This window comes from Opisthocomus hoazin, chromosome 1 (genome assembly GCF_030867145.1).
Source record: "Opisthocomus hoazin isolate bOpiHoa1 chromosome 1, bOpiHoa1.hap1, whole genome shotgun sequence".
Classification (NCBI taxonomy): domain Eukaryota; kingdom Metazoa; phylum Chordata; class Aves; order Opisthocomiformes; family Opisthocomidae; genus Opisthocomus; species Opisthocomus hoazin.
This window is the reverse complement of record NC_134414.1, coordinates 136,359,824-136,381,460: the sequence shown is the minus strand read 5'-3', so window position 1 is coordinate 136,381,460 and position 21,637 is coordinate 136,359,824. Positions and strand designations below refer to the sequence as shown.

General features: G+C 40.0%; 1 protein-coding gene and 1 long non-coding RNA gene across 2 annotated transcripts in view; one reads left to right on the top strand and one right to left on the bottom strand.

The window, feature by feature from the left end:
• CFAP91 (cilia and flagella associated protein 91) overlaps positions 1-21,637 on the bottom strand; it is a 29,559-nt gene extending 7,922 nt beyond the window's left edge. Inside the window, exons 1-12 of the mRNA XM_075437283.1 lie at positions 21,543-21,637; positions 20,339-20,496; positions 17,504-17,587; positions 16,171-16,227; positions 15,106-15,287; positions 14,225-14,402; positions 13,716-13,873; positions 13,274-13,456; positions 13,019-13,161; positions 6,896-7,012; positions 3,774-3,845; positions 2,161-2,307 (exon numbers count right to left, since the gene is read on the bottom strand). Of these exons, the coding sequence (XP_075293398.1) occupies positions 2,161-2,307; positions 3,774-3,845; positions 6,896-7,012; positions 13,019-13,161; positions 13,274-13,456; positions 13,716-13,873; positions 14,225-14,402; positions 15,106-15,287; positions 16,171-16,227; positions 17,504-17,587; positions 20,339-20,496; positions 21,543-21,587 (1,524 nt within the window). The 5' untranslated portion in view covers positions 21,588-21,637. The remainder of the gene's footprint in view (positions 1-2,160; positions 2,308-3,773; positions 3,846-6,895; positions 7,013-13,018; positions 13,162-13,273; positions 13,457-13,715; positions 13,874-14,224; positions 14,403-15,105; positions 15,288-16,170; positions 16,228-17,503; positions 17,588-20,338; positions 20,497-21,542) is intronic.
• Positions 7,425-20,406, top strand: LOC142363355 (uncharacterized). The gene is made up of 5 exons (XR_012765677.1): positions 7,425-7,524; positions 13,761-13,895; positions 14,640-14,821; positions 18,276-18,485; positions 20,330-20,406. It is a non-coding gene; the product is annotated as an uncharacterized LOC142363355 (long non-coding RNA).

The following is a 21,637-nucleotide window of genomic DNA, read 5'->3' as shown; positions in this document are numbered from 1 at the left end:
GAGACTAGATTCCAAGTGTCCAGTGTTACTGTGCCATTCACTCCTTGTTCCAAGCACATCATGTTTTATGGGTTGGGTATGTGTGATTGCACTTCAGGAAGGATCAAGACCTATGGTAAGTTCATTATCTCCAGTATGGACTATGAAGCCACAGTCTTTGGCAAGAGCGAATGACTGGAACTGGTTGGGATGCTGTGTCTCTGTTGGAATAAACAGGCAGTAACAGAGTAGACCTGAACGTAATACTTCAAATGGAGCTGAAATATCCCAGACAAGTAGTAATAAATCAGTTTTCTTCTACTGCTGTGCCATTTGCTCGTGCAGAGTTTCCAAAGAAGTGGGATTGTCAGTGTTGCACACATCTAAAAGTGACAGTGCTCAGCCCATGGGTGTTTAAGATGGAGGATGGCAATGCAGTAACTGCACCAGTCCACAGGGAGGTATAACATGGAACTAACATGCTGCTCCCTCTTTATTGCTCCAACTAGTGGGAAATGGAGGAAAACAACCCAGCAACACTCTTGTCTTAGACTTCTGTTATGTATGAGGTTGCAAATATTCAGCCCCTCGTCTTTAACCATTTTATCTGGAGTTTCCGTTCTCTTTCTGCAGGAGGCATTTATAGAAAAATGCCCCTTTTTATATGGGAAAAGTAAAAACCGAAAAAAGCCTGTGACCACCAAAAACTAAAGAACTGTGAGTCATCAGTGACCTTCTAAAACCGCCACGCACAGAGAAAACTCCCTCACTAGCATTCTAGAGAGTTTTAAAGTTCAAAATGTTTGAAGAGCTGAGCCTTGGATTGTGTGCCTTCAGAAACATCGTAAAAAAAAACAAAAAAGCAGGAGTAGAGGAGGCAGATACCAGCAGAGGGGGACAGTGGCTCTCCCAAAAGGAAATTCTGAGATCAGAGGTCAGCATCTTTACCATTTGCTGTCTCTCCTTCTCTATGGTGTCTGAACTGCTCTCTCCTTCACTGTCACCTGGGCTTCCAGAAGACAAGGAGCATTTCAAGTTCCTAGTGCCTAAGGCTTTTATTTTTCTCTTAACTCCTCAGTAGAAAAATTCTGTATTCCTGCATTCCACACCTGGGCTCCCTGTGTGGAAGGAGCATCTGGAAATGATAAGCAATAAAACGCAGTCACCCAGTTCAATTTTTACTGAGATCTGAGGCGAAATTTTGTTTCTGCCCACCCAGCAGAAAGCAGTGGTCTGGCTTCACCTCTGCCAGGCCAGCTGGCCAGCAGATGCTGTTGTAATCTGTAACCTGGAGAATTGCCTCACAGCTGGTCACTGAAAAAAACAGGAGTAGTAAAAATGACAGGAAAATCTGCAGGAATGTGGGAGGTACAGTATATCTGAGATGCAATAAAGTCTGGACAAAATTTCTTTATGATCCATTTCAGACCAGCATCTGCCATTTGATTCACTTTGCTCTGGAAGGCTGTGGCCCTGCAAGGAAATAATAGAATAGGAATTTGCCTCCCCAGCTCTCACTAGGCCCTTGGCAGAGGTTGGAGCCCAAAATTTCTCTGCTCTCCAGAACAGTGACAAGTACGACAATGTGACACCATTGCTAAGGTCCTAGCAGTCTGGAGCCCAGAAAGATTTACAAAGTGAGTCCACTTTGGCTTCTTTTGTGATGTTTTATGCCTGAGGAGGAGCCTGAGAGGGTGTCAAGCTAGAAAGGGAACAGGGAAATGACAGAGCAGTAACATACATTCAGTAAAACATCTGACAGATGTAAGTGACAAGCATGTATTGTGATGCCAGGTCACAGCACCAGTCAAATGGATTGAAATGTGGGAAAACTGCGGTTTGTCTGACAGTGCAGTTTGTTCAAAGCCCTGTAAACATAAATAAGCGCTCTGTCTGCAAACAAAGCAAGAGCAGCCTGGGTAGCAGCTGTGATCAGGGGCCCCAGTCTATTTCTGAGATTCCCCAGAGCCCCCACAGCAGTGAGAGAGCAATTTTAGCCCCTCAGGCATTCAATGCTTGGCCTGTGCTAGGAGAGCATTTTTGTTACTTGGGGTGCATTCTGTGCTGTGTATAATAGAAAACAAAAGGAGATTAAATGCGAGAGTGTTGGTGGTACTACAAGCACAGAGTGCACGGTCAGGACAGCGTTGTGAATCACCCTTCCCACCTATCCAGGCAAACCTTGTGCATTTTCAAGTCATGCTGTTGCTGTAGAGCCAGTGTCATTTGCTTCTCTGCCTTCAACAGCAGCTGTCCATCCTTCTGGAGTGCGTGAGTGGTGCGCAGCTCTTGGATCAGTTCCAGCCGCTTCTCCTTCCCCTCAAACATCTTTAAAATAAAGTTAAACAACCAAGCATATTAAATGGAGAATACAGATCAACCTGTGTTGCCAGCAGAGCACGCCCTTTTTCTCCATGCTGCAAGGTCAGCTGTTTCCAAGACCTAGTTCTCTGTAATGAATTTGTGGCCGCATTTAGGCAAACACTATAGCTGTCAGGTAAATCTTGCCTAAACCCTCTTGCATAGAAGATGAAAGTTGAGACCTTCTGCTGTGGAGTACAGATGATCCCTTGCTACTTTTTACTTTATTATTATTATTATTTTTCTGTTTGGCTTCACCCAGAACTCAAACCACTGGAATGCGAAACAGCAACACCAATGTCAAGTGAAAAGGGCAATTGCCTTCTGGATATCCTGTTACATCAGCCTCCATGTCAAAGCTTCCCAGTGTGAGCATCGCCCCTTTTCCTCAGTCCAGGGTTAGATGTCTCCTCTTTCAACACCTACTGTTCTCTGACCTTCATTTTGAGGGAGTCCAGCAACAGCTCAAAGCAGTAAATTGGTGGGGAAGTTGTTGAAACTGCTGTTACCCCTATTACGGGGTTACGTGGTCCAGCTCTTCCCTGACATTGCCTTATCTTCAATCCCCCTCTCCTCCAGCAGGACTTCCAACAGCAACTAAGGATCACTCAACCCTGCTCACGTCATTCTCATATATAACTGAGTCATATATTTTTGATCCAGTAGCAACTGGAAGGACATTTCTAAAATGATGAGACATTTCATGATGTGAAAGTCAACTGTCCTGCAATGTCATCTAACATCTGTCTCATAGATCACCACAGAACTGGAGAAGACTTGGGAAGTCTATACTCCACCTCAAGTCACTTTCACAGTATTGCATTGTTTGTTAAAGCTCAGGTCAGGGTCCCACACAGGAACACTACACACACATTAAATAGTGTAAGAGAGAACATCAATTATATTCTCATCAGGCATGAAAACAAACCTTCTGGACTGGTCTTATCAAAAGTGGTAGACTTGCACAATATAAAGCCCATGAGGCACGGCTACTCAGTTTTTACCTACACCCACTTCTGCTCCACTGAATGCAGAATGATGGGTCCTGCACTTGCTGGAAATCATGGTGGTATGCTTCCGTGGCTCCTCACCTAAGGTTCAGCTCACCATCCCAGGAAACTGAAAAGACGGTATGAAATACAAACTGCTCTGCTAGGATGTGGGAAGTTTCTTGTGCCTGGGGTCTTGGCATAATCAAGGCAAAACGTACTCATGGTCCAGATCTAGTCTAGAATTTGCCATTTGAGTAATTCTGCTATGAAGCAACTAATTAAATAGCTGAGTGTAGGGAATGGCAGGAACAGGGAGACACTCAGAGACATGTGTAGGAACCTAGAAGTTCCTGTAAGAAATTTGGGCTGGAAAGACTGCAAACATGCTTTCAATCCTTCCCACCACCATTCTGAAGAGAGACCTAAAGAGACACAGAATACCATGTTCTGAACAGCTCTGCCTCGGAGCAACTTCTGCAGGCAGATCACTGCCAGTTCCGTTTCCTCTTCCTCCTGCCGAAACACAACAAACATCCACACAACAATTAATTACTTCTTTGAAGACTGAGATTTCTATAGATTATTCATCTAGCTATCAAAAAGTCTCATATCCAGCTTTTTCTTAGTTGTTTCTGAACACCATTCTTCTAATTTCTAGGAAAAGGAAGGTGAGTCAGAATACTACGTACTTCCATGTTTTACAAGAGATGAGGGAGAAAGGCCACATAATTAGATTCTATTTGAGATTTTAGAGGGTCTTTAGAGACAACTACCTAACGATAAGAAGATACAGATGAAGAAATGACTGTATGCATTAGAAGTACTATTTGTAGCTTGACTGAATCCGAATTTGCAAAATGAGTGTCAGCTACATCAATCTAACAGTTCAGGACACTAAGGGGTTACAATTATTATTGAAGGAGGTGCAAGAGAGCCATTAACCATAAATAATTGATTAAATTAAAAGGGAACATATACAATTTTTCTTTTTGTATTTATTCCAGTGGTGACCTTTATCAGAGTAACTCAGTATATTTAAGACTCAGTAAGTGATAGTTTGGAAGTAAAATTAATTACATTATATTGTGATTTGCCTCTTTGAGAACTTTATTGGCCTAGCATTGTGTGACTGACACCAGCTGGGAAGAATGATGGAGCACAGTGGGAAAGTGAACATGACCATACAAGGAAAAGAAAAAAAAAGGCTTATTTTAAATAGTGGAAGCACAGCTGGCAGTATTTTTTCTTGCTGGGGGGTCTTCTAGTCTGGAGTTGACTATAGCAGAAGGAAAAAGCCCATTGGGTGCCTGGGAAAGATAAAAAGAAATCTAAAAATTGCCAGGAAGATTTTTTAATAAAGACCCTACAAGGTCTGCATTGAAATGTGATATTTTAGAAGTGCCGGAAAAACAGGGAAGAGTGTGGGATGAGAGAAGTGGTGTGGGCTTGAATCTTACTATCTGCTTTTTCTTAGGTGTTGAAGATTAATTTTTCCAAAAGCAAAAGGAAGCATTCCTGCCTTTCCACACCACCACCCAGGAGGAGCAAAGCAGCCAAAGACTGCCTTATAATTTGGTATGTTCTTTTTTTCTGCAAAGAAGGGATGAATTTCCAGTCCAGTCAGAGCTAAACTGTTCCATATCACCTGGCTACAGTGTGAAAGCCCTCCAGGACAGAGTTTTGGAAATGGAGATGGCACCTACACAGGACAGGTAAGCCAAACTGCTTGGTTTGACGTAAGCTAAGATTTGGTTTAAATTTTTGTGGGATGTATTTTTCTGTACTTCTGTTGTTCAGTGCTGCAAGTGATGCCTTGGCAAGGGTAATTATCAGCTTCTCCATCTGCCTGCTACAGACCAGCAGGAAAGAATGAGGGGAGAAAGAAAGCCTATCATGCTATGCAGGGAAAAAAAAAAAAAGGAATTAAGGATATAGAAGGATCTAGGAGCAGGCTGAAAACTCTAGGGGGCTGGGAGAAAGAGATAAACCAGTGAAGGAAGGCAGAGGCGCTCTGTGAGCTTGTGGCTATTAAGTGCATAAGACATGACCGGGGGAGATGAGTTGAGGAGGGCTGCAGTAGTGCTTCTGTTGTCTCCATATTTTTTTTAATATCCTTTGTGGTCCACATCACCCGCCTGTCACTCTGGCACACTTTTCTTTTGAGATCTTCAGCTCCAGTGGGAAGAGGCTGGTGCACTTAGCAGTTGGCACTTGTACCTCTATATGGCAGGAAGAGAAGCATTAACAACAGAGAAGAGCCTTGCTTTCAGTGCTCCTTGCAGCCAGCTGGTAGGAGAAACCTTACTTGGATTCTGCAAGGCAGGAGATTTTAGTGCTGTTCTTCAGTGGCTGAAGTGGCCTGATTTTACAGATGGAGCTTCACCAGAGCACTCCACTCTTTTATGTGTTCACACATAAGATACTTCAAAATAAACCAAATGTTGACAGAATTAATTTAGGTGGAATTCTATTGCATTGGAATTCTTTAAAAAAAACAAACTATAATCTGTAAACACACTCAAGAACGTCTACAACTGGGGGATAAACCATTCTGATTTCCTTCCATGTTACCTGGAAGTACTTAAAACCTGCTAAACGGGTAAATTAAATAGTGTAAATCTACTACTGCAATACGATATCTAATACCTAGGAGCCAGTAAAGCTGTGGAAAGCTCTTCCCAAGGAGATATTCTTATTTCAGTTATCTTAAAATAGACTATATAAAACATAGGACATCATACTGCACAAAGGAAGACAGCATGGATGATCTAATGAGACCTCCCCTCTCTCACTTTCATGGTTCTGTGACTCTCTTAAATTCACAAGTTTAAATGGTAATTGTGTCTGATTCTTACTACATCATGAAAATGGTGTTACTAAGAAGACAAAGCAATCCACTGGGGCAACCACCTCTTAAGTGCGTTACCCTAAGAAAGGAAATGAAGTTGCAGCTCCCCTAAGAAGCTGTTTTTTCCTACAGCATATCACATCCTCCGTGACACATCATTACTGCTGTTTCAGTCTCTGCAGAAGAATAATTTTCTGTGAACTGGAGCATGCTCATCAAAGACTGCATCCCACATGATGACAAGAGCTTTACTCCAGCAAATTAAGGAAGTGCATGCTCAGTGCTAAGCACCAAAAGTCTCACTGACTTCAATGTGACTAAACTTCATTGCTCTGCTGGGTTATGGTAATGTTGTCAGATCAGAAGGTTGAAAGACGCTGAATAATAATTACTATAATAATATGATTGTGCCTTTTTGTTCTCCAAGAACAAGGGAATAATATGTTCACTAATTTATGTCATTATAAAATAAAGTTTAGTTAAGGTTTTGGCCACCAGATATTGTAAAAGACTTTCAATTCTTTGGCTGCTAGTATCTTTACAGAATAAGTAGGGACTAAGAGAGTCTTAAGAAATAGTGATGGCTATTTCTAACATGAACAGACACAAAAAAGATAAAGCTCACTTCTTTCCTTTTCTGAGCATTCCTTTAACAACCGTGTAGGAAACAATCAGGGATCAACAGGAATAAGAGAGCTAAAACCAGCCCACTTACAATTGATGGTTTTTCCAGGATAGGAGTGGGTGGCCGAGGAACAGGCTTTTGTACTTTTTCCAGGAAACGGAGGGGCTTCTTTGGCTCCTTGACTTTATTCTTCTTCTCCAGTAGTGCCTGGAATAGACACACAGTTTCATCAGAACTAGGCTACACAGAATAACACAGTAAGGCCAGTCCTCTGTATGCTGACTTGCTGATCACACGGACTACAAGGAGCTGAAAGTATTTTGCACTTTGCAGTCTTGTGGCTTCTATTTCTTACTGCACATCAACTGAAAAACTGAACATGGTCAGAAGACAAGGCTATTGGTTGGTCAGAAGATACTGATGGGAACTTCAAAATTATATGTAAGAAGGAAGCAAGAGTTACTTTACTATATTTACAAGTAAGTCATCAGCAATTGCATAGGGTGAGTCACCTAAAATTAATCTAAAATTGGTATGAACTTAATCTCTAATACAATAAATTCTTAAGTAAAAGCATATTTCTGATTTTTTTTTTTTTATTTTAAAACAGGAAACTCATGGAACCAGTTAAACACTGACCCATAAGCAAGCAGAGGCAGTTGTGTGTTACTTTCCTTATGCAATTACAAAAACATTAATTATTTTCCTGTCAGACAGAGGTAAGATTCTTTTAAAACATGAAAAATGGGTAGGAAGATCACAATTTAATTACAGTTTACATACCACTAGAGAATGTTTATAACTCTTTGCCTTTAACTATAGGTATAATGCTTGTTACTGTGGGTTAGAAATATTATGCAGGCAGGAGATTTATGAAGGGGGTCACCTGAAGACTGTATTGTCACTGTTCTGTGGCCCCTCCTCAGTGAAATGGCTTTGTATGACAGGCTGTTACTGCTCAGGGTTGAACCGAATGACCCAGCACCCTTTCCTTACAAAATATGTTTTGAAACTCTTCTCTGCTCATCTGCAGCTGCCCAGCAGCCCAGTGGCACCCACAGCAACTGCATGAGTGGACTAAGGGCGAAAGGGAAACTAACTTGCCTGAGATCTCCCTTCTACCGAGAAGATCCACAAGCCCATTAAGTGTGGGTTTTGTCTTGCTTGCAGCTGTTTGGTGGCAGATGTCAAACCCTGCCAGCCAAAGCAGGCTAGGAGTGGAAATGCCACCATGGCCTCAATTCTTTCAAGACATTGTCAAACTGTTTAAAGAGTCAAAGTCCTGCCAACCTCCCATCACAAGCAACTTAGAACAAGATATTAGGATAATAATTTCCAACTGCACAGCAATGCTTGCCTTCTGTAGGACATCTCACTTTGACTAGCAAAGAAAAGGGAAGACAGTATGTACATTTAAAGCTCCTTCAAAACTGTTATCCTACTACTGTATGAGTTGGACCTCTAGTCTTTATTACTGAAAGAACAGACACATTCCAGCAAGGAAAAGTGTGCTGCCTTCTTTACTCACTCCCTCTTTTTCAATGTTCAAATACAGTATTTCACTAGGCAGGGAAGCCAAAGAAAAACTTACTAAAAAAAAATCCCACGTTGAATTTCTCTCTCCAGTAATAGGAAATTGATGGCACTTGCACAGAATTTAATTGTGAAATTGTGAAGTTTTGAAACTCCAGTGGGCACTGGACGAAACTTTTCTTGCGTATTGGATCTGACCTTTCAGGCCAGGATAATTAATTGCTCCAGAAAAGGAGAGAGATTTCTAGATGGAGGGGATAAAATGCTTTATTATTGAAAACTTCTGAAATGGACCATGTTAATAGCACAAGAAGCAAAGCCTATAAACTGCTTATAAGCCACGTGAAATAGTTATAGCCCAAAAATGTTGAGAGAATTTCTGAAATGTTTCTTGTATTTGATGACCTTAGAGCTCTCTGACATGAAGATTATAACAGTGCTTGCTATGATTTATGAGGTGTTCTGCATGATGGGGGACAAATGGAAAGAAAAAAGCTGCTATAATTGTGATTCTTCTGAAAACAATGGCTGCTATGTTTATTAGTACAATGTTGCATTCATAAGAATTTTTCTAATAAAACTTTAGCCTCCAAAAGTATTTCTTGCTAACCAAAATAACAAAATACAACCAGAATAACAACTTTAAAAGACAGAAAAATCTATGAGCACTTCTGACAAGAGGGAATTCTTATTAATGTAGATTTGAGAAATACTGCAGTTCCCAGAAGTGCTTTTTATGTTTCAGCACAGTCTAGTGCCTGCTTTGCTATCTTTACTAAGTTAAAAATGCTTACCATTTGCTTTCACTAATCTGAGGTTTTAAGTTATTTTAAGACTTTAATGTAAGAAAAGAAAATGAAAAATATGGTTTTTGCATTAAGTTGTTCTGCCTAACTTAACAAGTTACCATTTTTCGAAATAGGGAGACCAGGGCTCAAGCATCACTGTAAAATACTTTATTCAAAAAGAAAAAAGTACTAAATTTCTAAACAACACATTTCAAATGTGACTGCCTACATATCACATGCTAATTTTTCTGAGACAGACTATATTATTACTTTTTTCAGGTAGTAGGTTCAGAGTCATGGTATAATCTGGTAGGACTGGACAGTGAAGGACCACCCAAGGCCTGTCCTTTTCCTTTTCCTGGCAAATGCAGTGAACAGCAAATGGCACCCCTGCTTTTGGCCAAATGCTTTAGCTTCTTTGCTAACTTCCGATAGAAGCAGAACTGTTGACAGGATAGTGGCTTGAGAAACAACTCTCCATTCAAGGAAATCATTCTTTAGATTCCTTCCTTACCACAAGACACTAGGTATATTTTATTTTCATGCACAGCACAGAATATGTATATATTCTCCTTCTTCCTTTTTGCCCGCAAATGAAGAAGGTGAGATCATCAAGGACAGACTGACTACCTAGTTTGCAACGTAGCATGCCTGCTGCATCTTGGCTGATCAAGACTGACATAATAGCTCTTAGAGCTTGTCTGAGCACGAGCCAGCTAACACTGTGTTGGAGATCTGTTCTTGATGAAATAACTGCTTGAGCAGGTTTTCCAATGCTTTGAAGTTGGCAGAGATTTCCTGGCCCCCCTACTTCTCCACCTCCTTCCAGTAACCGGATAAAGGAAAACACACGTGATGAGAGTTGCACTTAATGCTGAAGTGAGAGATTCTTTGTTCTGACATCATCTTGATCCAGCACTTTGAAACTACCTGACACTTCACTCCACTTGAGTCACCAGAGCAAGGGTCAGCCTGAAGTCATGTGTTGTTCTGCACTGGGATTTCTTCTAGCAGCTCCTCTGTTCCTTGGTGTATTCAGTTACCTAGTTGCATTTCTCTCCTACAGTAATTAGTTATATCAGTACGCTAGCTTCTTAATGCCTTGGATTTTCACACAAGGCTGTCTATATAATGGCTTGCTTACATTCCTTAAAGCACTATCATCTGTGCTGGTGAGGAACTAGCTTTCCTTGTCCTGTCACAGATCTGGCTTAAGATACAGATCATTGTTTTTACTGTAAACCCCGGGTCACTCCTGTTTCTGCCTTGTTCTCTTGTTCTAGAGAATTATTCAAAGAATACTGAGCGTACATCACACTCCTGCAAAAGGTTTCAGGATGCTCCTCAAAAAGTCTGCTTCTAAAATCACTTTTTTCTGGCTTAGTTTCAAGTCTGGAAGAAACTGCTCTTATTTCCAAAAGGAAACAGATCCTTTTTGTAGTTCCTTGGATAACTGCTTGTCCTTTCTTACAAGCTTTAATTTAGGACTAGTCCGTCTTGCCACTTGTTTGGCCAGAGAAGGAAGCCTTGGAAACTTCCTTTATTAAAATTAATTACTTCTGAGGCCAAAATCCAGCATTCCTCCTCTATTTGCCGCCTCCTTCCACAGATTATTAAGGGAAAACCAAAGAAACTCATTCTAGGACTACATCACTGTATACTCTCTGAATTTTCTAGAGTTCTGCTTTATTTCTAAGATTATGGGAGAAAATTTATAGATTTAAGTGTGCTAGGACAGCACTAAAAAGAGGCTTTTGAAGAGAAGACTGGTCTAGCTGCTCAGCTATAGAAATAACGCAAAGCAACACAGTACCCTTCTGAGATGATCCCTAATCGCCTGCTTTAAAGCTCTTTCCTACTGTGTGTGAGGGAGGTTGTTGGCACGATTGGGACTGCTCATCCAAAGCGGTCAGACAGCTGTCCTCCCAAGTGCTAAATTCTGTTAACTCTGCACCCTTTACCGCCCTCTTCTTGACAGCTCCAGTAGCTTATGAGGAGGCCCTGTGAAGCCAGAACATGCTGTAGCCACCATACTCAAGAAGAAAAAGCCTCTGATGGGAGAAGTGACCAGTAACAGCACCACAGAGCTCAAGCACTAATTAGGGCAGTAATTTCTTGTTGCTCTGAACAGAAAGTTTGTTTAAATCCAATGGTGGCTGAGGCAGTCTGGCTGGATCACAGTGTCAGTACTTTCTGCTTGTCTGGACCAACCAGTCTGGTTTCTACTTCTGTGGATCTAAAAGCAGCAGTTCAATTTTGCATAGTGGATTTATCATCTTTGCCTGCAAAAGAAATGCTTTGTGATTTTAAAGGAATATCTATTTTGCCTTTTTGTGGTGCAGAAATGAGTATGTTAGCCCCTCAGCTGGTATAAATCAATGTAGACCAAGTGATCTACATTGATTTAAGAAAGAAAATATGCAGAATTGTCTGCTTTTGTTCTGCATTCCATCTCCCTTTGGCCACCGATTTTTCTCTGAAGAGACACTACTGTGTGAGCAGCCAGCATTAGGGCACACTTCTCTGCAACTACAGTCTGGAGGCTCCACTGTAGTCCTTCAAACCATGAGAATTATTTTGAACTAACAGAATACAATTGCTGTAATTGGAATTCAGCTCTGCAAGCCGTGGCTAACATTCTGCTGCCTATGAGAACCAGCTTACGATCCAGATTAAACGTAATTACTACTTGAATTTTATGCAAAAGCACCCAAACTTGAAACCCCTTCAATACTGTGGTGTCATCTTCTCTAAAACTGTAGTGAATTAATGTCCTTAGTTCTTCAACAACTCCTGTAGTACTCAAGATTATATTTGAAAATTTTCCTTCTGAATAATAATCAGATGCAGTGTTTCATCTCTCACAAGATCCAGTGGAATTTAAATTTGAGATACCATGACTGATTTTTCAGAACAAGATTTCAACTTAAATTCATTAGTAGAAAGTTACTGTCTGCATTGAGAGTATTATTAAATTACACTAAAATAAGAAAGCTATACATGTAATTTCCAATTATGAAATATTTCTTCACAAAGCAAAGCATGAGTGAAAGTTGCCAAGCTTTACACATGAAATTCAATATTTTTCAGAGATACAACAGCCAGCCAAGAATACACCTGATTTTAAAAAAAGGTAACCCTCAACAGCATCACAAGAAGCATACTTAAAAGTATACGTAATATACCTATCTTGTGATTGTAGATGCAAATAAGGCACTTCTTTCCTCATTGGTTAACTGCATATATGGACACCTCACCTCCATGAGCAGTTGTGATAAATTAAGGTACGCAAAGCACTATTAGCATGTTTGCAAATCAGATGCTGTTGTTAGGGAACAACAGTGATGTGCATGCACCGTTCTGATCTCATTTTATGAGTGGTGTCATTGTAATCATGCTTTGCTGCAGGTGTTTTTACAAAATGTACTTAAAATGTGTCTGTTTAAAAATGTACAGAATTTTTAGAATATGAATCCAGATTTGGTTCATTTAATTGCTAGTAGTTTGACTGTAACCAGTAGGCTTGCCACTTGTGCATTATAAAAGCAAAGGAGAAATGAGAATGAGCAAATGGCAGATGAGAATCTCTAACTGACATAGTATGCTCTGATCCAAGTACATGGTCTGTAGGAAGACAAAAGTAGCTATGCTATATGGTTGGAGCAGAAGCACAGATATTAGGGAGAGGCAGTACTGACAGACTGAGTTCCAGAGTGGTACTTGTCATGGCTACAACAGTCTGTTTGATCCATTCTGTCCTTGAAGTTGTCTTACAGAAAACACGAATTTAGCACAGGAAGCTGGGAGAAAGCTTACATCTTCCTTCCCAATTGCATTTCTGAGCAGTTCAAATCAAAGAGGAACTGACATGCTGCTGGATGCAGCTCCATACCTGGTGAACTTGTGCCAGCACTACCTCTAGTCTTGCTGATCTTTTAATAAATCCAGTCTTAGTGGTAATGTACTTAGGTTTTGGAGCTTTAATCTTAACCTGGGTGACAGAATCTGGGAGAGATGCTTCCAGTTCACACAGTCCTAAGAAATACAAACAGCGATTAAGTAATGGAGTGGTGGGGAGAAAAATTTGAGTTTTCTAAATATTTTAAGTAAATTTCTCATACAAACTAAGTCTTCCAAAATGCCTTACCTGCAAATGTGTTAAGATAGAAGTTTTTTACCACATAGCGTTCAGAATGGTTGTCTGGGAAATACCCAATTCTAGACAAAGGAGCGTATGTTTGTGATGCAAAGTCAGTATATTCTTTGATGATATCACGTCTCTCCAGCTTCCCCATCACATTATTCCTCTTAGCTATCAATTTCCTGAGCTCTGAAAAGGAAATACAAATGGGAGAAGGTTCTTCATATAAATAGTTCCAAAAAAGCCGTATCTTTGGAAATTCACAAGAGCTTTTGCTAGTCAGTATAAAAACATGACCTGTTTGACCAGAACAAATGCTGGCCATGCATATCTATATTGTGAATGCAACATGTTTCATCTTGAATAAAGACTGCAATCTTGTGAAACTAGAAATGGCTTGTCTGAAAATTAAGTCTCATACTGCTCTCTCCCTGTCTTTCAAACTTACTCAGTGCATAGTCGTGCTGAATCTTTTTTATTTTCTCTTCCTTAGCCTTCTGATGATTTTGCCAGTGGTCATCCAAGCGCTTGGCATCCAGCTCATTCTGATTCTCCTCTCGCCTCTGCAGCAGCTTCTTTAAGACTTCCAGTCGAACCTCCTGCAACCTGCAAGGAAAGAAAAGGCCAGGTATGAGCCACTGTACTCTGCAGTGTTCTGTGCAATGCTGTCATCATCAAATCTTACATACCAACTGACTGCTTTACTGACAACTGACATACTTCATATTGCATAACTCATATTTAATCTTTCATTTTAAAAAGTGAGTTTAGCACTGGTGAAAAGTATTGTGGTAGCAGTCTTTTATATTAAATTTAACAAAAACATCCCTTCCCAAGATCAAGGGATTTTCGCAGAAATAAAAGGCTTGTACCCTTCAGCCTATCCCCTAAACCTTCTTGTTCCTTCTCTATTCAGCCAATGATTAAAAGAAATAAAGAGTATAATTGGACTCCTACTTCTCTATTTCCTGTTCTCTGAAGGCCCACTCCTTCCTCTCCATATCGTCCATCATTTTCTTCCTCTTCGCTATTCGTGAGGCACTGTCCATGGCTGGAAGAGTCGCTTCCCATGCACGTTTTTCCCGGGCACGTTCAATCATCTCCACCTCAGCTAATCCTGCTGGTAGCCCCCGACCTTACAGGGACAAGAAGCAGTAGATCTTTAGCAGAATGGTGAATCCAGCAAATACCCACCATCAAAAAGTATTAGGGGGCTGGATGGGCACAAGCCCATATGTTAAAACACAAGCAGAACTGTCAATAGCCAGGAGTAAATACTTTGAAGGCCAGTAAAATTCTACAGGATGAGGAATGGTAGGACCTGCAGCTGCTATAGCTTAGGTGACATTAACACTTCATTCCTCTACTGCAGGCTGCAAAGGAGGAAAACCTTTTCCAAGAAGATGCTTTCTGAGAATGAGCACTTTCTTTGGCATGTCCAGTGTCCATCATGACTGCAGGTGGAACACTGGGAGATGAGGATCACAGGTATATTCTGGGACAGCAGTGTTCATACTGCTTTTTTTACTGGTGTCTCAGAACAGCTGAAGAACGGTAGGTAAATGGAAAAACTGCATCTAGTTTGTATTTGTAAAAAATGTGACCTTTTTATATTGAATGATCTCAAAACTGTTTATGAAATGCCCCAGAACAGAGCTATTAAGTAGGAAAACATCACACCTGTTTCAGAAATAGATAAAATATTATACCCCAAAGGAAGACAACAAAGGGCTTCCAAAGCTGGCAACAGACTTTAAACCTGACATTGAAAAAAACAAATAACCTCCTCCCAAAGAAGCGACATGATTATTATCATTTATCTTGATTTCACAACTCACCCCAGGTGAGTGTAGCAAGTGTCAGAAGTTCAGGGATGGAGCCACTGGGAACTACATATTCAGGGGAATAAGGATCCGTCTGGGCTTCACCATCCCTGTAATCTGTCTGTGTGCCCAAAGTTCGTAACTTGGGACCAAAGGCCTTGGTGTCTCTTGCAGCTGAATGGACACAGGGCTCTGTCCTAAAAAGAGATGCAAGATGGAAGAACATGTGTCACACTCGTTAGAGAAAAACAAAACTGAAACACAGCACTAAGTCAAAGGCAGGATATCCAAAAGTGTTTTATTTTATCTTATCATTGCTCCCATTGATGCTAACTCCATTATATTTAGTAAAAGCAGACTGAGGCTACACTGAGTCCTCTGAAACCTCCCTCTTTAGGTAAACAATCCAGAAATCTTCTGGTTTCAGCTCTCACAATTGTTACATGCGAATCTTCCCTATGTATCCACTCTACAGCATTGGTTTTAATGGGCACAAAAAGTAATTAATGGTTGAGTGTAAAATGCATTAGGATTGCCTCAATTGAGATACATTTGTCTTTCCAATAATTCCAGCATAAAAATTAAATTCTGATGTAAGCACGTGCTTACATCATTATCCCTACTACGAACTGAATCGTCTCTTGTCCCCTCAAAATTTGATCCCCACTGAAAACCACATTAGACTACTTCATGGATGCTCTGCAACGCTGAACAGTATTGCAACTATCACAGAGATTGTAATAAAACACCAGTATTGCTGTATTGGAGAATATTCTTTGCATCAGTATCTCTTCTAGGATTCAGAGACACTTGGCTTTCTGTTTCAGGCCTCATATTTATAACGCACTTGAGGCACGTGTCCTTTACCCACAAAGCACTACTGACATTACTGCAAGCAAATTCTGAAACAGTCACCTGTTTCCTTAGGAATTTTCAATGCTAAACAAACTCTTAGCTCTTAACAAGTTTTCCTGTTGGTTCATTAGGAAAAATCTTGGCTACCAGCTAAATAGTTTCCCAATCTTTTTCTGGTGAGATATAACCCATTACAACGGTAATGTTCCAGAACTCACTACTTACTTTGCCATTGCGTAAGCAACATTGAGTGGAAGCAGCTTACTAGAAGGGATGAGAGGTCTGAAAAGAGAGAATGCAGATATTAGACAACCGCCATGAGCGTAAAAGATCATTATGGTTTAGAAAAACTGCAGTCCACTAATCTCAGTAGAGTTACACTGATTTTCCACACTTCAGGTTCTTTAGTTGAACATTTAAGAATTGTGCCTGAATATTAAATAATTCTTTCATTGCTAAGGAGTAACAGAGAAAGTTTCACCAGTGGGACTGAATGTTATTCTTCTGTCAAAGCAGAAAGTGGAATTGCAAAACAAGACAATAATTAAAAGAAGTTAGTTTTGAGGGTGCTCACAACATTTTGTGTATGTTTCACTAATTAGTTTACTTTTTTCACTTTGAGCTTTTAAGAGAGGGGTTTTTTAATAACTTCTTGAAATCCTGAAATGAATTCCTACAATTAGCTGGTAAGGTAAGCTGCTTTGGACTTCTATAATTTGATTGTTTCATTTTTTGCAGTATTTTGTAAAGTATCTTGAAAGGTATATGGGCTCAACGACATATTAATAATTCCTTCTTAGGCATTCTTAAAGCTTCCATATTGCAGTTCACTATCAATTTCCCTTAGCCTTTGAGAGAGTTTAAAGCTTAATTTAAAATTGCAGACAATAACATCATCTGTTTTGTTGTTGTTAAAGGAGCCATAACTTCAATTTCTTAAACTTGGCAATTTTTTTATATTTAAAGTAGACATATTGGCCAATAGCTGCTGACTATAATAGCGAATGTAATTCAAAGTATGTGTGACTAAGTTGACAATGTTTGTACACTAGCTGTTGGTTCAGATCTTGAGTCCATTGCTGACCTGTAGTGTCATTCTGGAAGGAACAGAGCAGTCCTGCAGTAGAAGACAGTGATGAAAAGTTAATCAAGGACTCCCTCTCCTCCCTTTCTGCTCCTGGCAGACACTGGGAGTTAAAAGGTTCCTCCTTAAGAAGGCACCTTTCCAGGAGTCTGATAAACCACAACAGCTTTGTGAGCATCTTCTTCCTTTGTGTAGGAGGACGTACAGCCCAAAGCTTTCTACTAAGCTACATAATTATTAAGTACAGAATGCCCGGTACATTTGTACTTCTATGGTAACTCATTATCTGAAAATTCTGGCATAGTATGAATCTAAAAAGACCTTGTGATTTAAGATTTGGTTACTATTAAGATTTTCTATAGCAGTAATCAAAGAGCTGAGAGAAAAGACAAGGCTCTGGCATTTATTTAGGTGCTTTTTAATGCACACAAAAGCAAGCTTCTGAACTCTGTTTCAAATCAGTTCACTCCTTACTGTGCAAAATATTTGTAGCGGTTCCTTCCACTAATTTCAGGATCTTCATAGGCAATTCGAGGTATCTGAAGAGAAGATTGAGCTCTAAAAGACAAAATACAGGATATCATTTAAGTAGTACATTCAGAGCAGTTCTGATCATTTTTTCTTATGCTTTTTTTTGTAAATCTCTCTGCTTCTCTGGTTGCATAATCAAACATGCACACTACAAATGCCACAAAATCCTCATACTCATACAAGCAATTATAGTTTGCTTTTTTTCATACTTCTATACATAGGAAAACAGTTTGACACTTTATGTATATTTCCCACTATCTGTGGGCAAGTAATGGTTATTTGCTGCCTTTAATAAAACTTTTTTACGTGCTTGGCATAAAAAGGATTGACCACTTGTAAATGCTTGACCTGGTAAAGCAAACTACTTGTATTGGGAGTGGGGATAGCAAGCTCATTTCCTTAAAAATGAAAAACTTTCTGTAACAGAAAATATGTGTAAAGAAGTAGAATGAACAAAGACTACCACTTTCCACCTTTCAAAAGTAGCTATAGAGACTTTGAGCAAATGTGGAAAATTTTAGAATCAGCTATTTCAGTCTGAATTCTCAATTAAAAATTAGGAAGACCATGTGAATATTTCAAAACCTATGCTGCAACAAGCATATCTTTTGCGAGAACAGTCTTTCTTCATTTTTTTCCCCATTTTGAATTTAAAGCAGTCAGACTGTTTAAATTTTTCACTACAACGTCTTGGAGGGTTTTCTTTGTTTTACAGCTTTGGAAGACCATGAGGTAGACCTCATTACGGCAATCAGTGAGAGAATGGGATAGAATTGAGTCCTTTGAAGGCTATGCATCAGGATTGCTATGTGATTTCACAACCACTTTATAATCCAGTTTTACTCTTCTCAATCTGCAAGGTGGTTAAAGACAAGAAACAGCAGCTCTTCAAAGTAAAAAACCACGCCCATATCATGCCATTAAGGTAAGTATTTCCTTAAACTATACATATGGCTAGTCCTGAAGGTCATGTTTTTTGTAAGACCATTTTTGGCAACATGTAAGAATCCTGACCTCAGATGTATGGGATTGTCGGTGCTGGAGTTTGTTGCCGATGCCTAATTTTAAATACAGAAGTATACTTAGAGAGATACAATTAACAATACGTAACATTGCTCGACGCTGGGATAGAAAGAGGACTGCATGCTGAGATCAGTTGTCTTCAAACACCTCATTTAAGCGGTGGGAGCTGCGCTGTGGAATTCGGGGAGCCAGAGTATGCCTACCCACTACAGCAAAGCCTATAAAGAGAGGCTTCATTAACCTTCTGTGACATACAATTTACTGCCAAGGTAAGCTTAAAGTCATCTCTTCCCAGTGATTTCAGTCATATCACATAACAAAAGAGAGGGGAATGTTTCGAGATGCAGTGTGGTAACCTGAGATACTTGCTCAGCACTAATCAACCTATTATTGTGAAGTTGTGTTTGTAATTCAAATGAGCTAATTGAGCTGATGGCTAGTTCACTAGCTGACTCTTTACGTATCAGACTGTTGCTCCATCCAGATGGATTTGTGTTTCATTTAGCACAGGTGGGCACTTATTCTTATGATCTAACTTTATTAGCATAAGCTGTTCATCCTATTATGGTATAGTTATAGGCACAATGGGAACCCAGTGAAATAGCCCCTTTCACTCGACAGATCCTGCCTCTTGCATGTCCTTGACTTCTATTTGCTGACTTCGCTGAAATAAATGAGCATTTATTCCTGGTAACCTTGCAGAGGAAATGCAACTACTGAGTAGACAGCTGGGAAATTCTGTCTTCTGCATCAGCAACACTGTCGATCAGTGCAGGTTGAAACAGGGGGAATGTATTTCCCATTTTTTGTTAATTTCAAGACATTTTGCAAATACGTGTGGTTGAAATGTAAATCAATTTTAAAGCAGCGCAGGTGTCAAATAAGTTCTTGTTACAGAATAACAGGCAAAATATAAGAAGCCACTGAGTTTTTTGTGTGTTGTGGACAGTTTGAAATGCTGAATAATAAAAAAAAAGGACTCCAAAATTCTTGCTTTGTTACGGAAATGAGAAGAGTATACTTTTGAAACTGAACAAAACCAGGTGTGAAATCTGCTGTATCACTCTTAAAACATCTTTGATTACTGTCTGGCATGTGGTAGAACTCAGTTATCAGCAACCCCAGAGCACACATAATCTGAAAAACCCATGGTCTAAAGTTGGCTTGTTAATGCAGAAAAAATCTCTGAAAACTACCTAGTCTGATACCTGCAGTCTTGAATGCAGCTACAACAGGAGTCCAAAAAACACATGGTGTGACAAAACCTATAAACGTTTTTTTAAGTATTTGCTGAATCAGAAGCCTCAGGGGTGAGGCCAGGAGAAAATTCAACTAAGAACCCCCTGCATCAAAAATGTGGTGCCCCGGTTCAGGCCCCATACACACTTTAATGAGCTGCAAAAGCAATCTAACCAGCTGCAACTGCATGGGACTCAAAGGAAACAGCTCCTGCTGAAGTAACACACTTGAGTCACTCAAGTCTTCATGACTTATCTGATGTATAAGAGACTGAAATAACTCTCTTCTCTTTCCCGGCAACCGCTGCAAAGCAGATAGCACAGAGAAGATGGAATGTGCAACATCTACCCTATAAGAAACAGATGGGCAACCATACTCTGTAACAGCTGCAATCTCTTAATTTCAAGGGAAATATAAGTAGGAGCAAATTGCAGTCATCTCCACTTCAGTATGCATGGGTTTTTGTTGGTTTTGTTTGTATGTTTGTTTTAAATTATCCAATCACAGAACACTTACGCAGCAAGCTGCTGAAGAGCCTCCAGGCGCTGCTGAGCCCTCCCTCTCCACCTTCGGTCAATAAATGGAAGCACTGGATCTTTGCCCTCCAAGCACAGACTGTAGTCCGGGAAACGGACCAAGACGCTGAACATACTTCTGAACATTGGTGCCTTTACCTAATGTTTGTGTGGACACAAAGAAGAGAGGCAGTGATTTAGCGATTTCAAACAGCGTTAAAGAGATCACAATTTCAGCTTGCTGTGATTTACAGGACTGCACATTAGGGATGGGGAAAGAAGGCGGCATACATATGCTAATGCTGTCAGCTGGTTAGATGGTACTTCTCAAGACATGGAGCATACCAGACTAGCAGCAGATGCACAGATATGTCTTCTGGCTGTTTTCCAGTGTCTAAACTTATACTTAAAATCAAAGGGTCTAACAGTTTGTTACATAAAGAAGTTAGTGTGTGGTAACTGTGAATGTGCAGTAATGTGAACTTCTAGCACATTACCCCATGTACTTCCCTCCTATTTCATGTGCTCTAGAAATGAAGTAACATATTCCACTTACAGAGTAAAGTTATATTATTTTATACTGTAACTATTTTAGCATGTGTTAAAAATATCTCAACGGGAATTAGAACATGGAAATGATCACATAAAAAATCCACACCCTTCCTGCTAACCACTGATTTCCCTGGGTAGCTATGCCTTAAATCTCTAAATTTATGGTTGCAAATAAATCTTTGCCATTGTGACTCAAGTATAAGTGATATAGCTATATTGGCTTGAGCTTCTGTAAAGCCTGAAATCAGATTTGAATTGTGAATTGCCCTTTTCATTTCAGTGGGTGCTAACTCACATGCATCTAGGGCAGTGGTGACACCTCAAGCACACTCACTCACCAGAGTGTAAGAGGGTGTCACACGGTGAAGATCTAGGCACCCTACTACGAGTAGCTGCTTGCTGTGCATGAGACTGCATTTTTGTTTCATTTCTCTTCACAGGGAATTTAAGAGTTTGGAAAACCCTATAAACTAATACCGCAACCCCTGTCCACCCCATTTTGTGATGCTATAGATTAAGAATTCAAAGTTGCATTGTTTTGAATTGCACATTATGCACTTGCTGATTCATATGCTTAAAACATGTTTTATGCAAGTCAGAGTCTGTCACCATCTGCAACATTTGTCTGGTCTGAACTCTTAACACAGCCATACCGTTGCAGGGATCTCTGTGATGACAGGCAATGTTTCCAGCTCCATGTGTATGTCTCTCTACAGAGAGGCAGACAAACAGACATTTTTTCATGTAG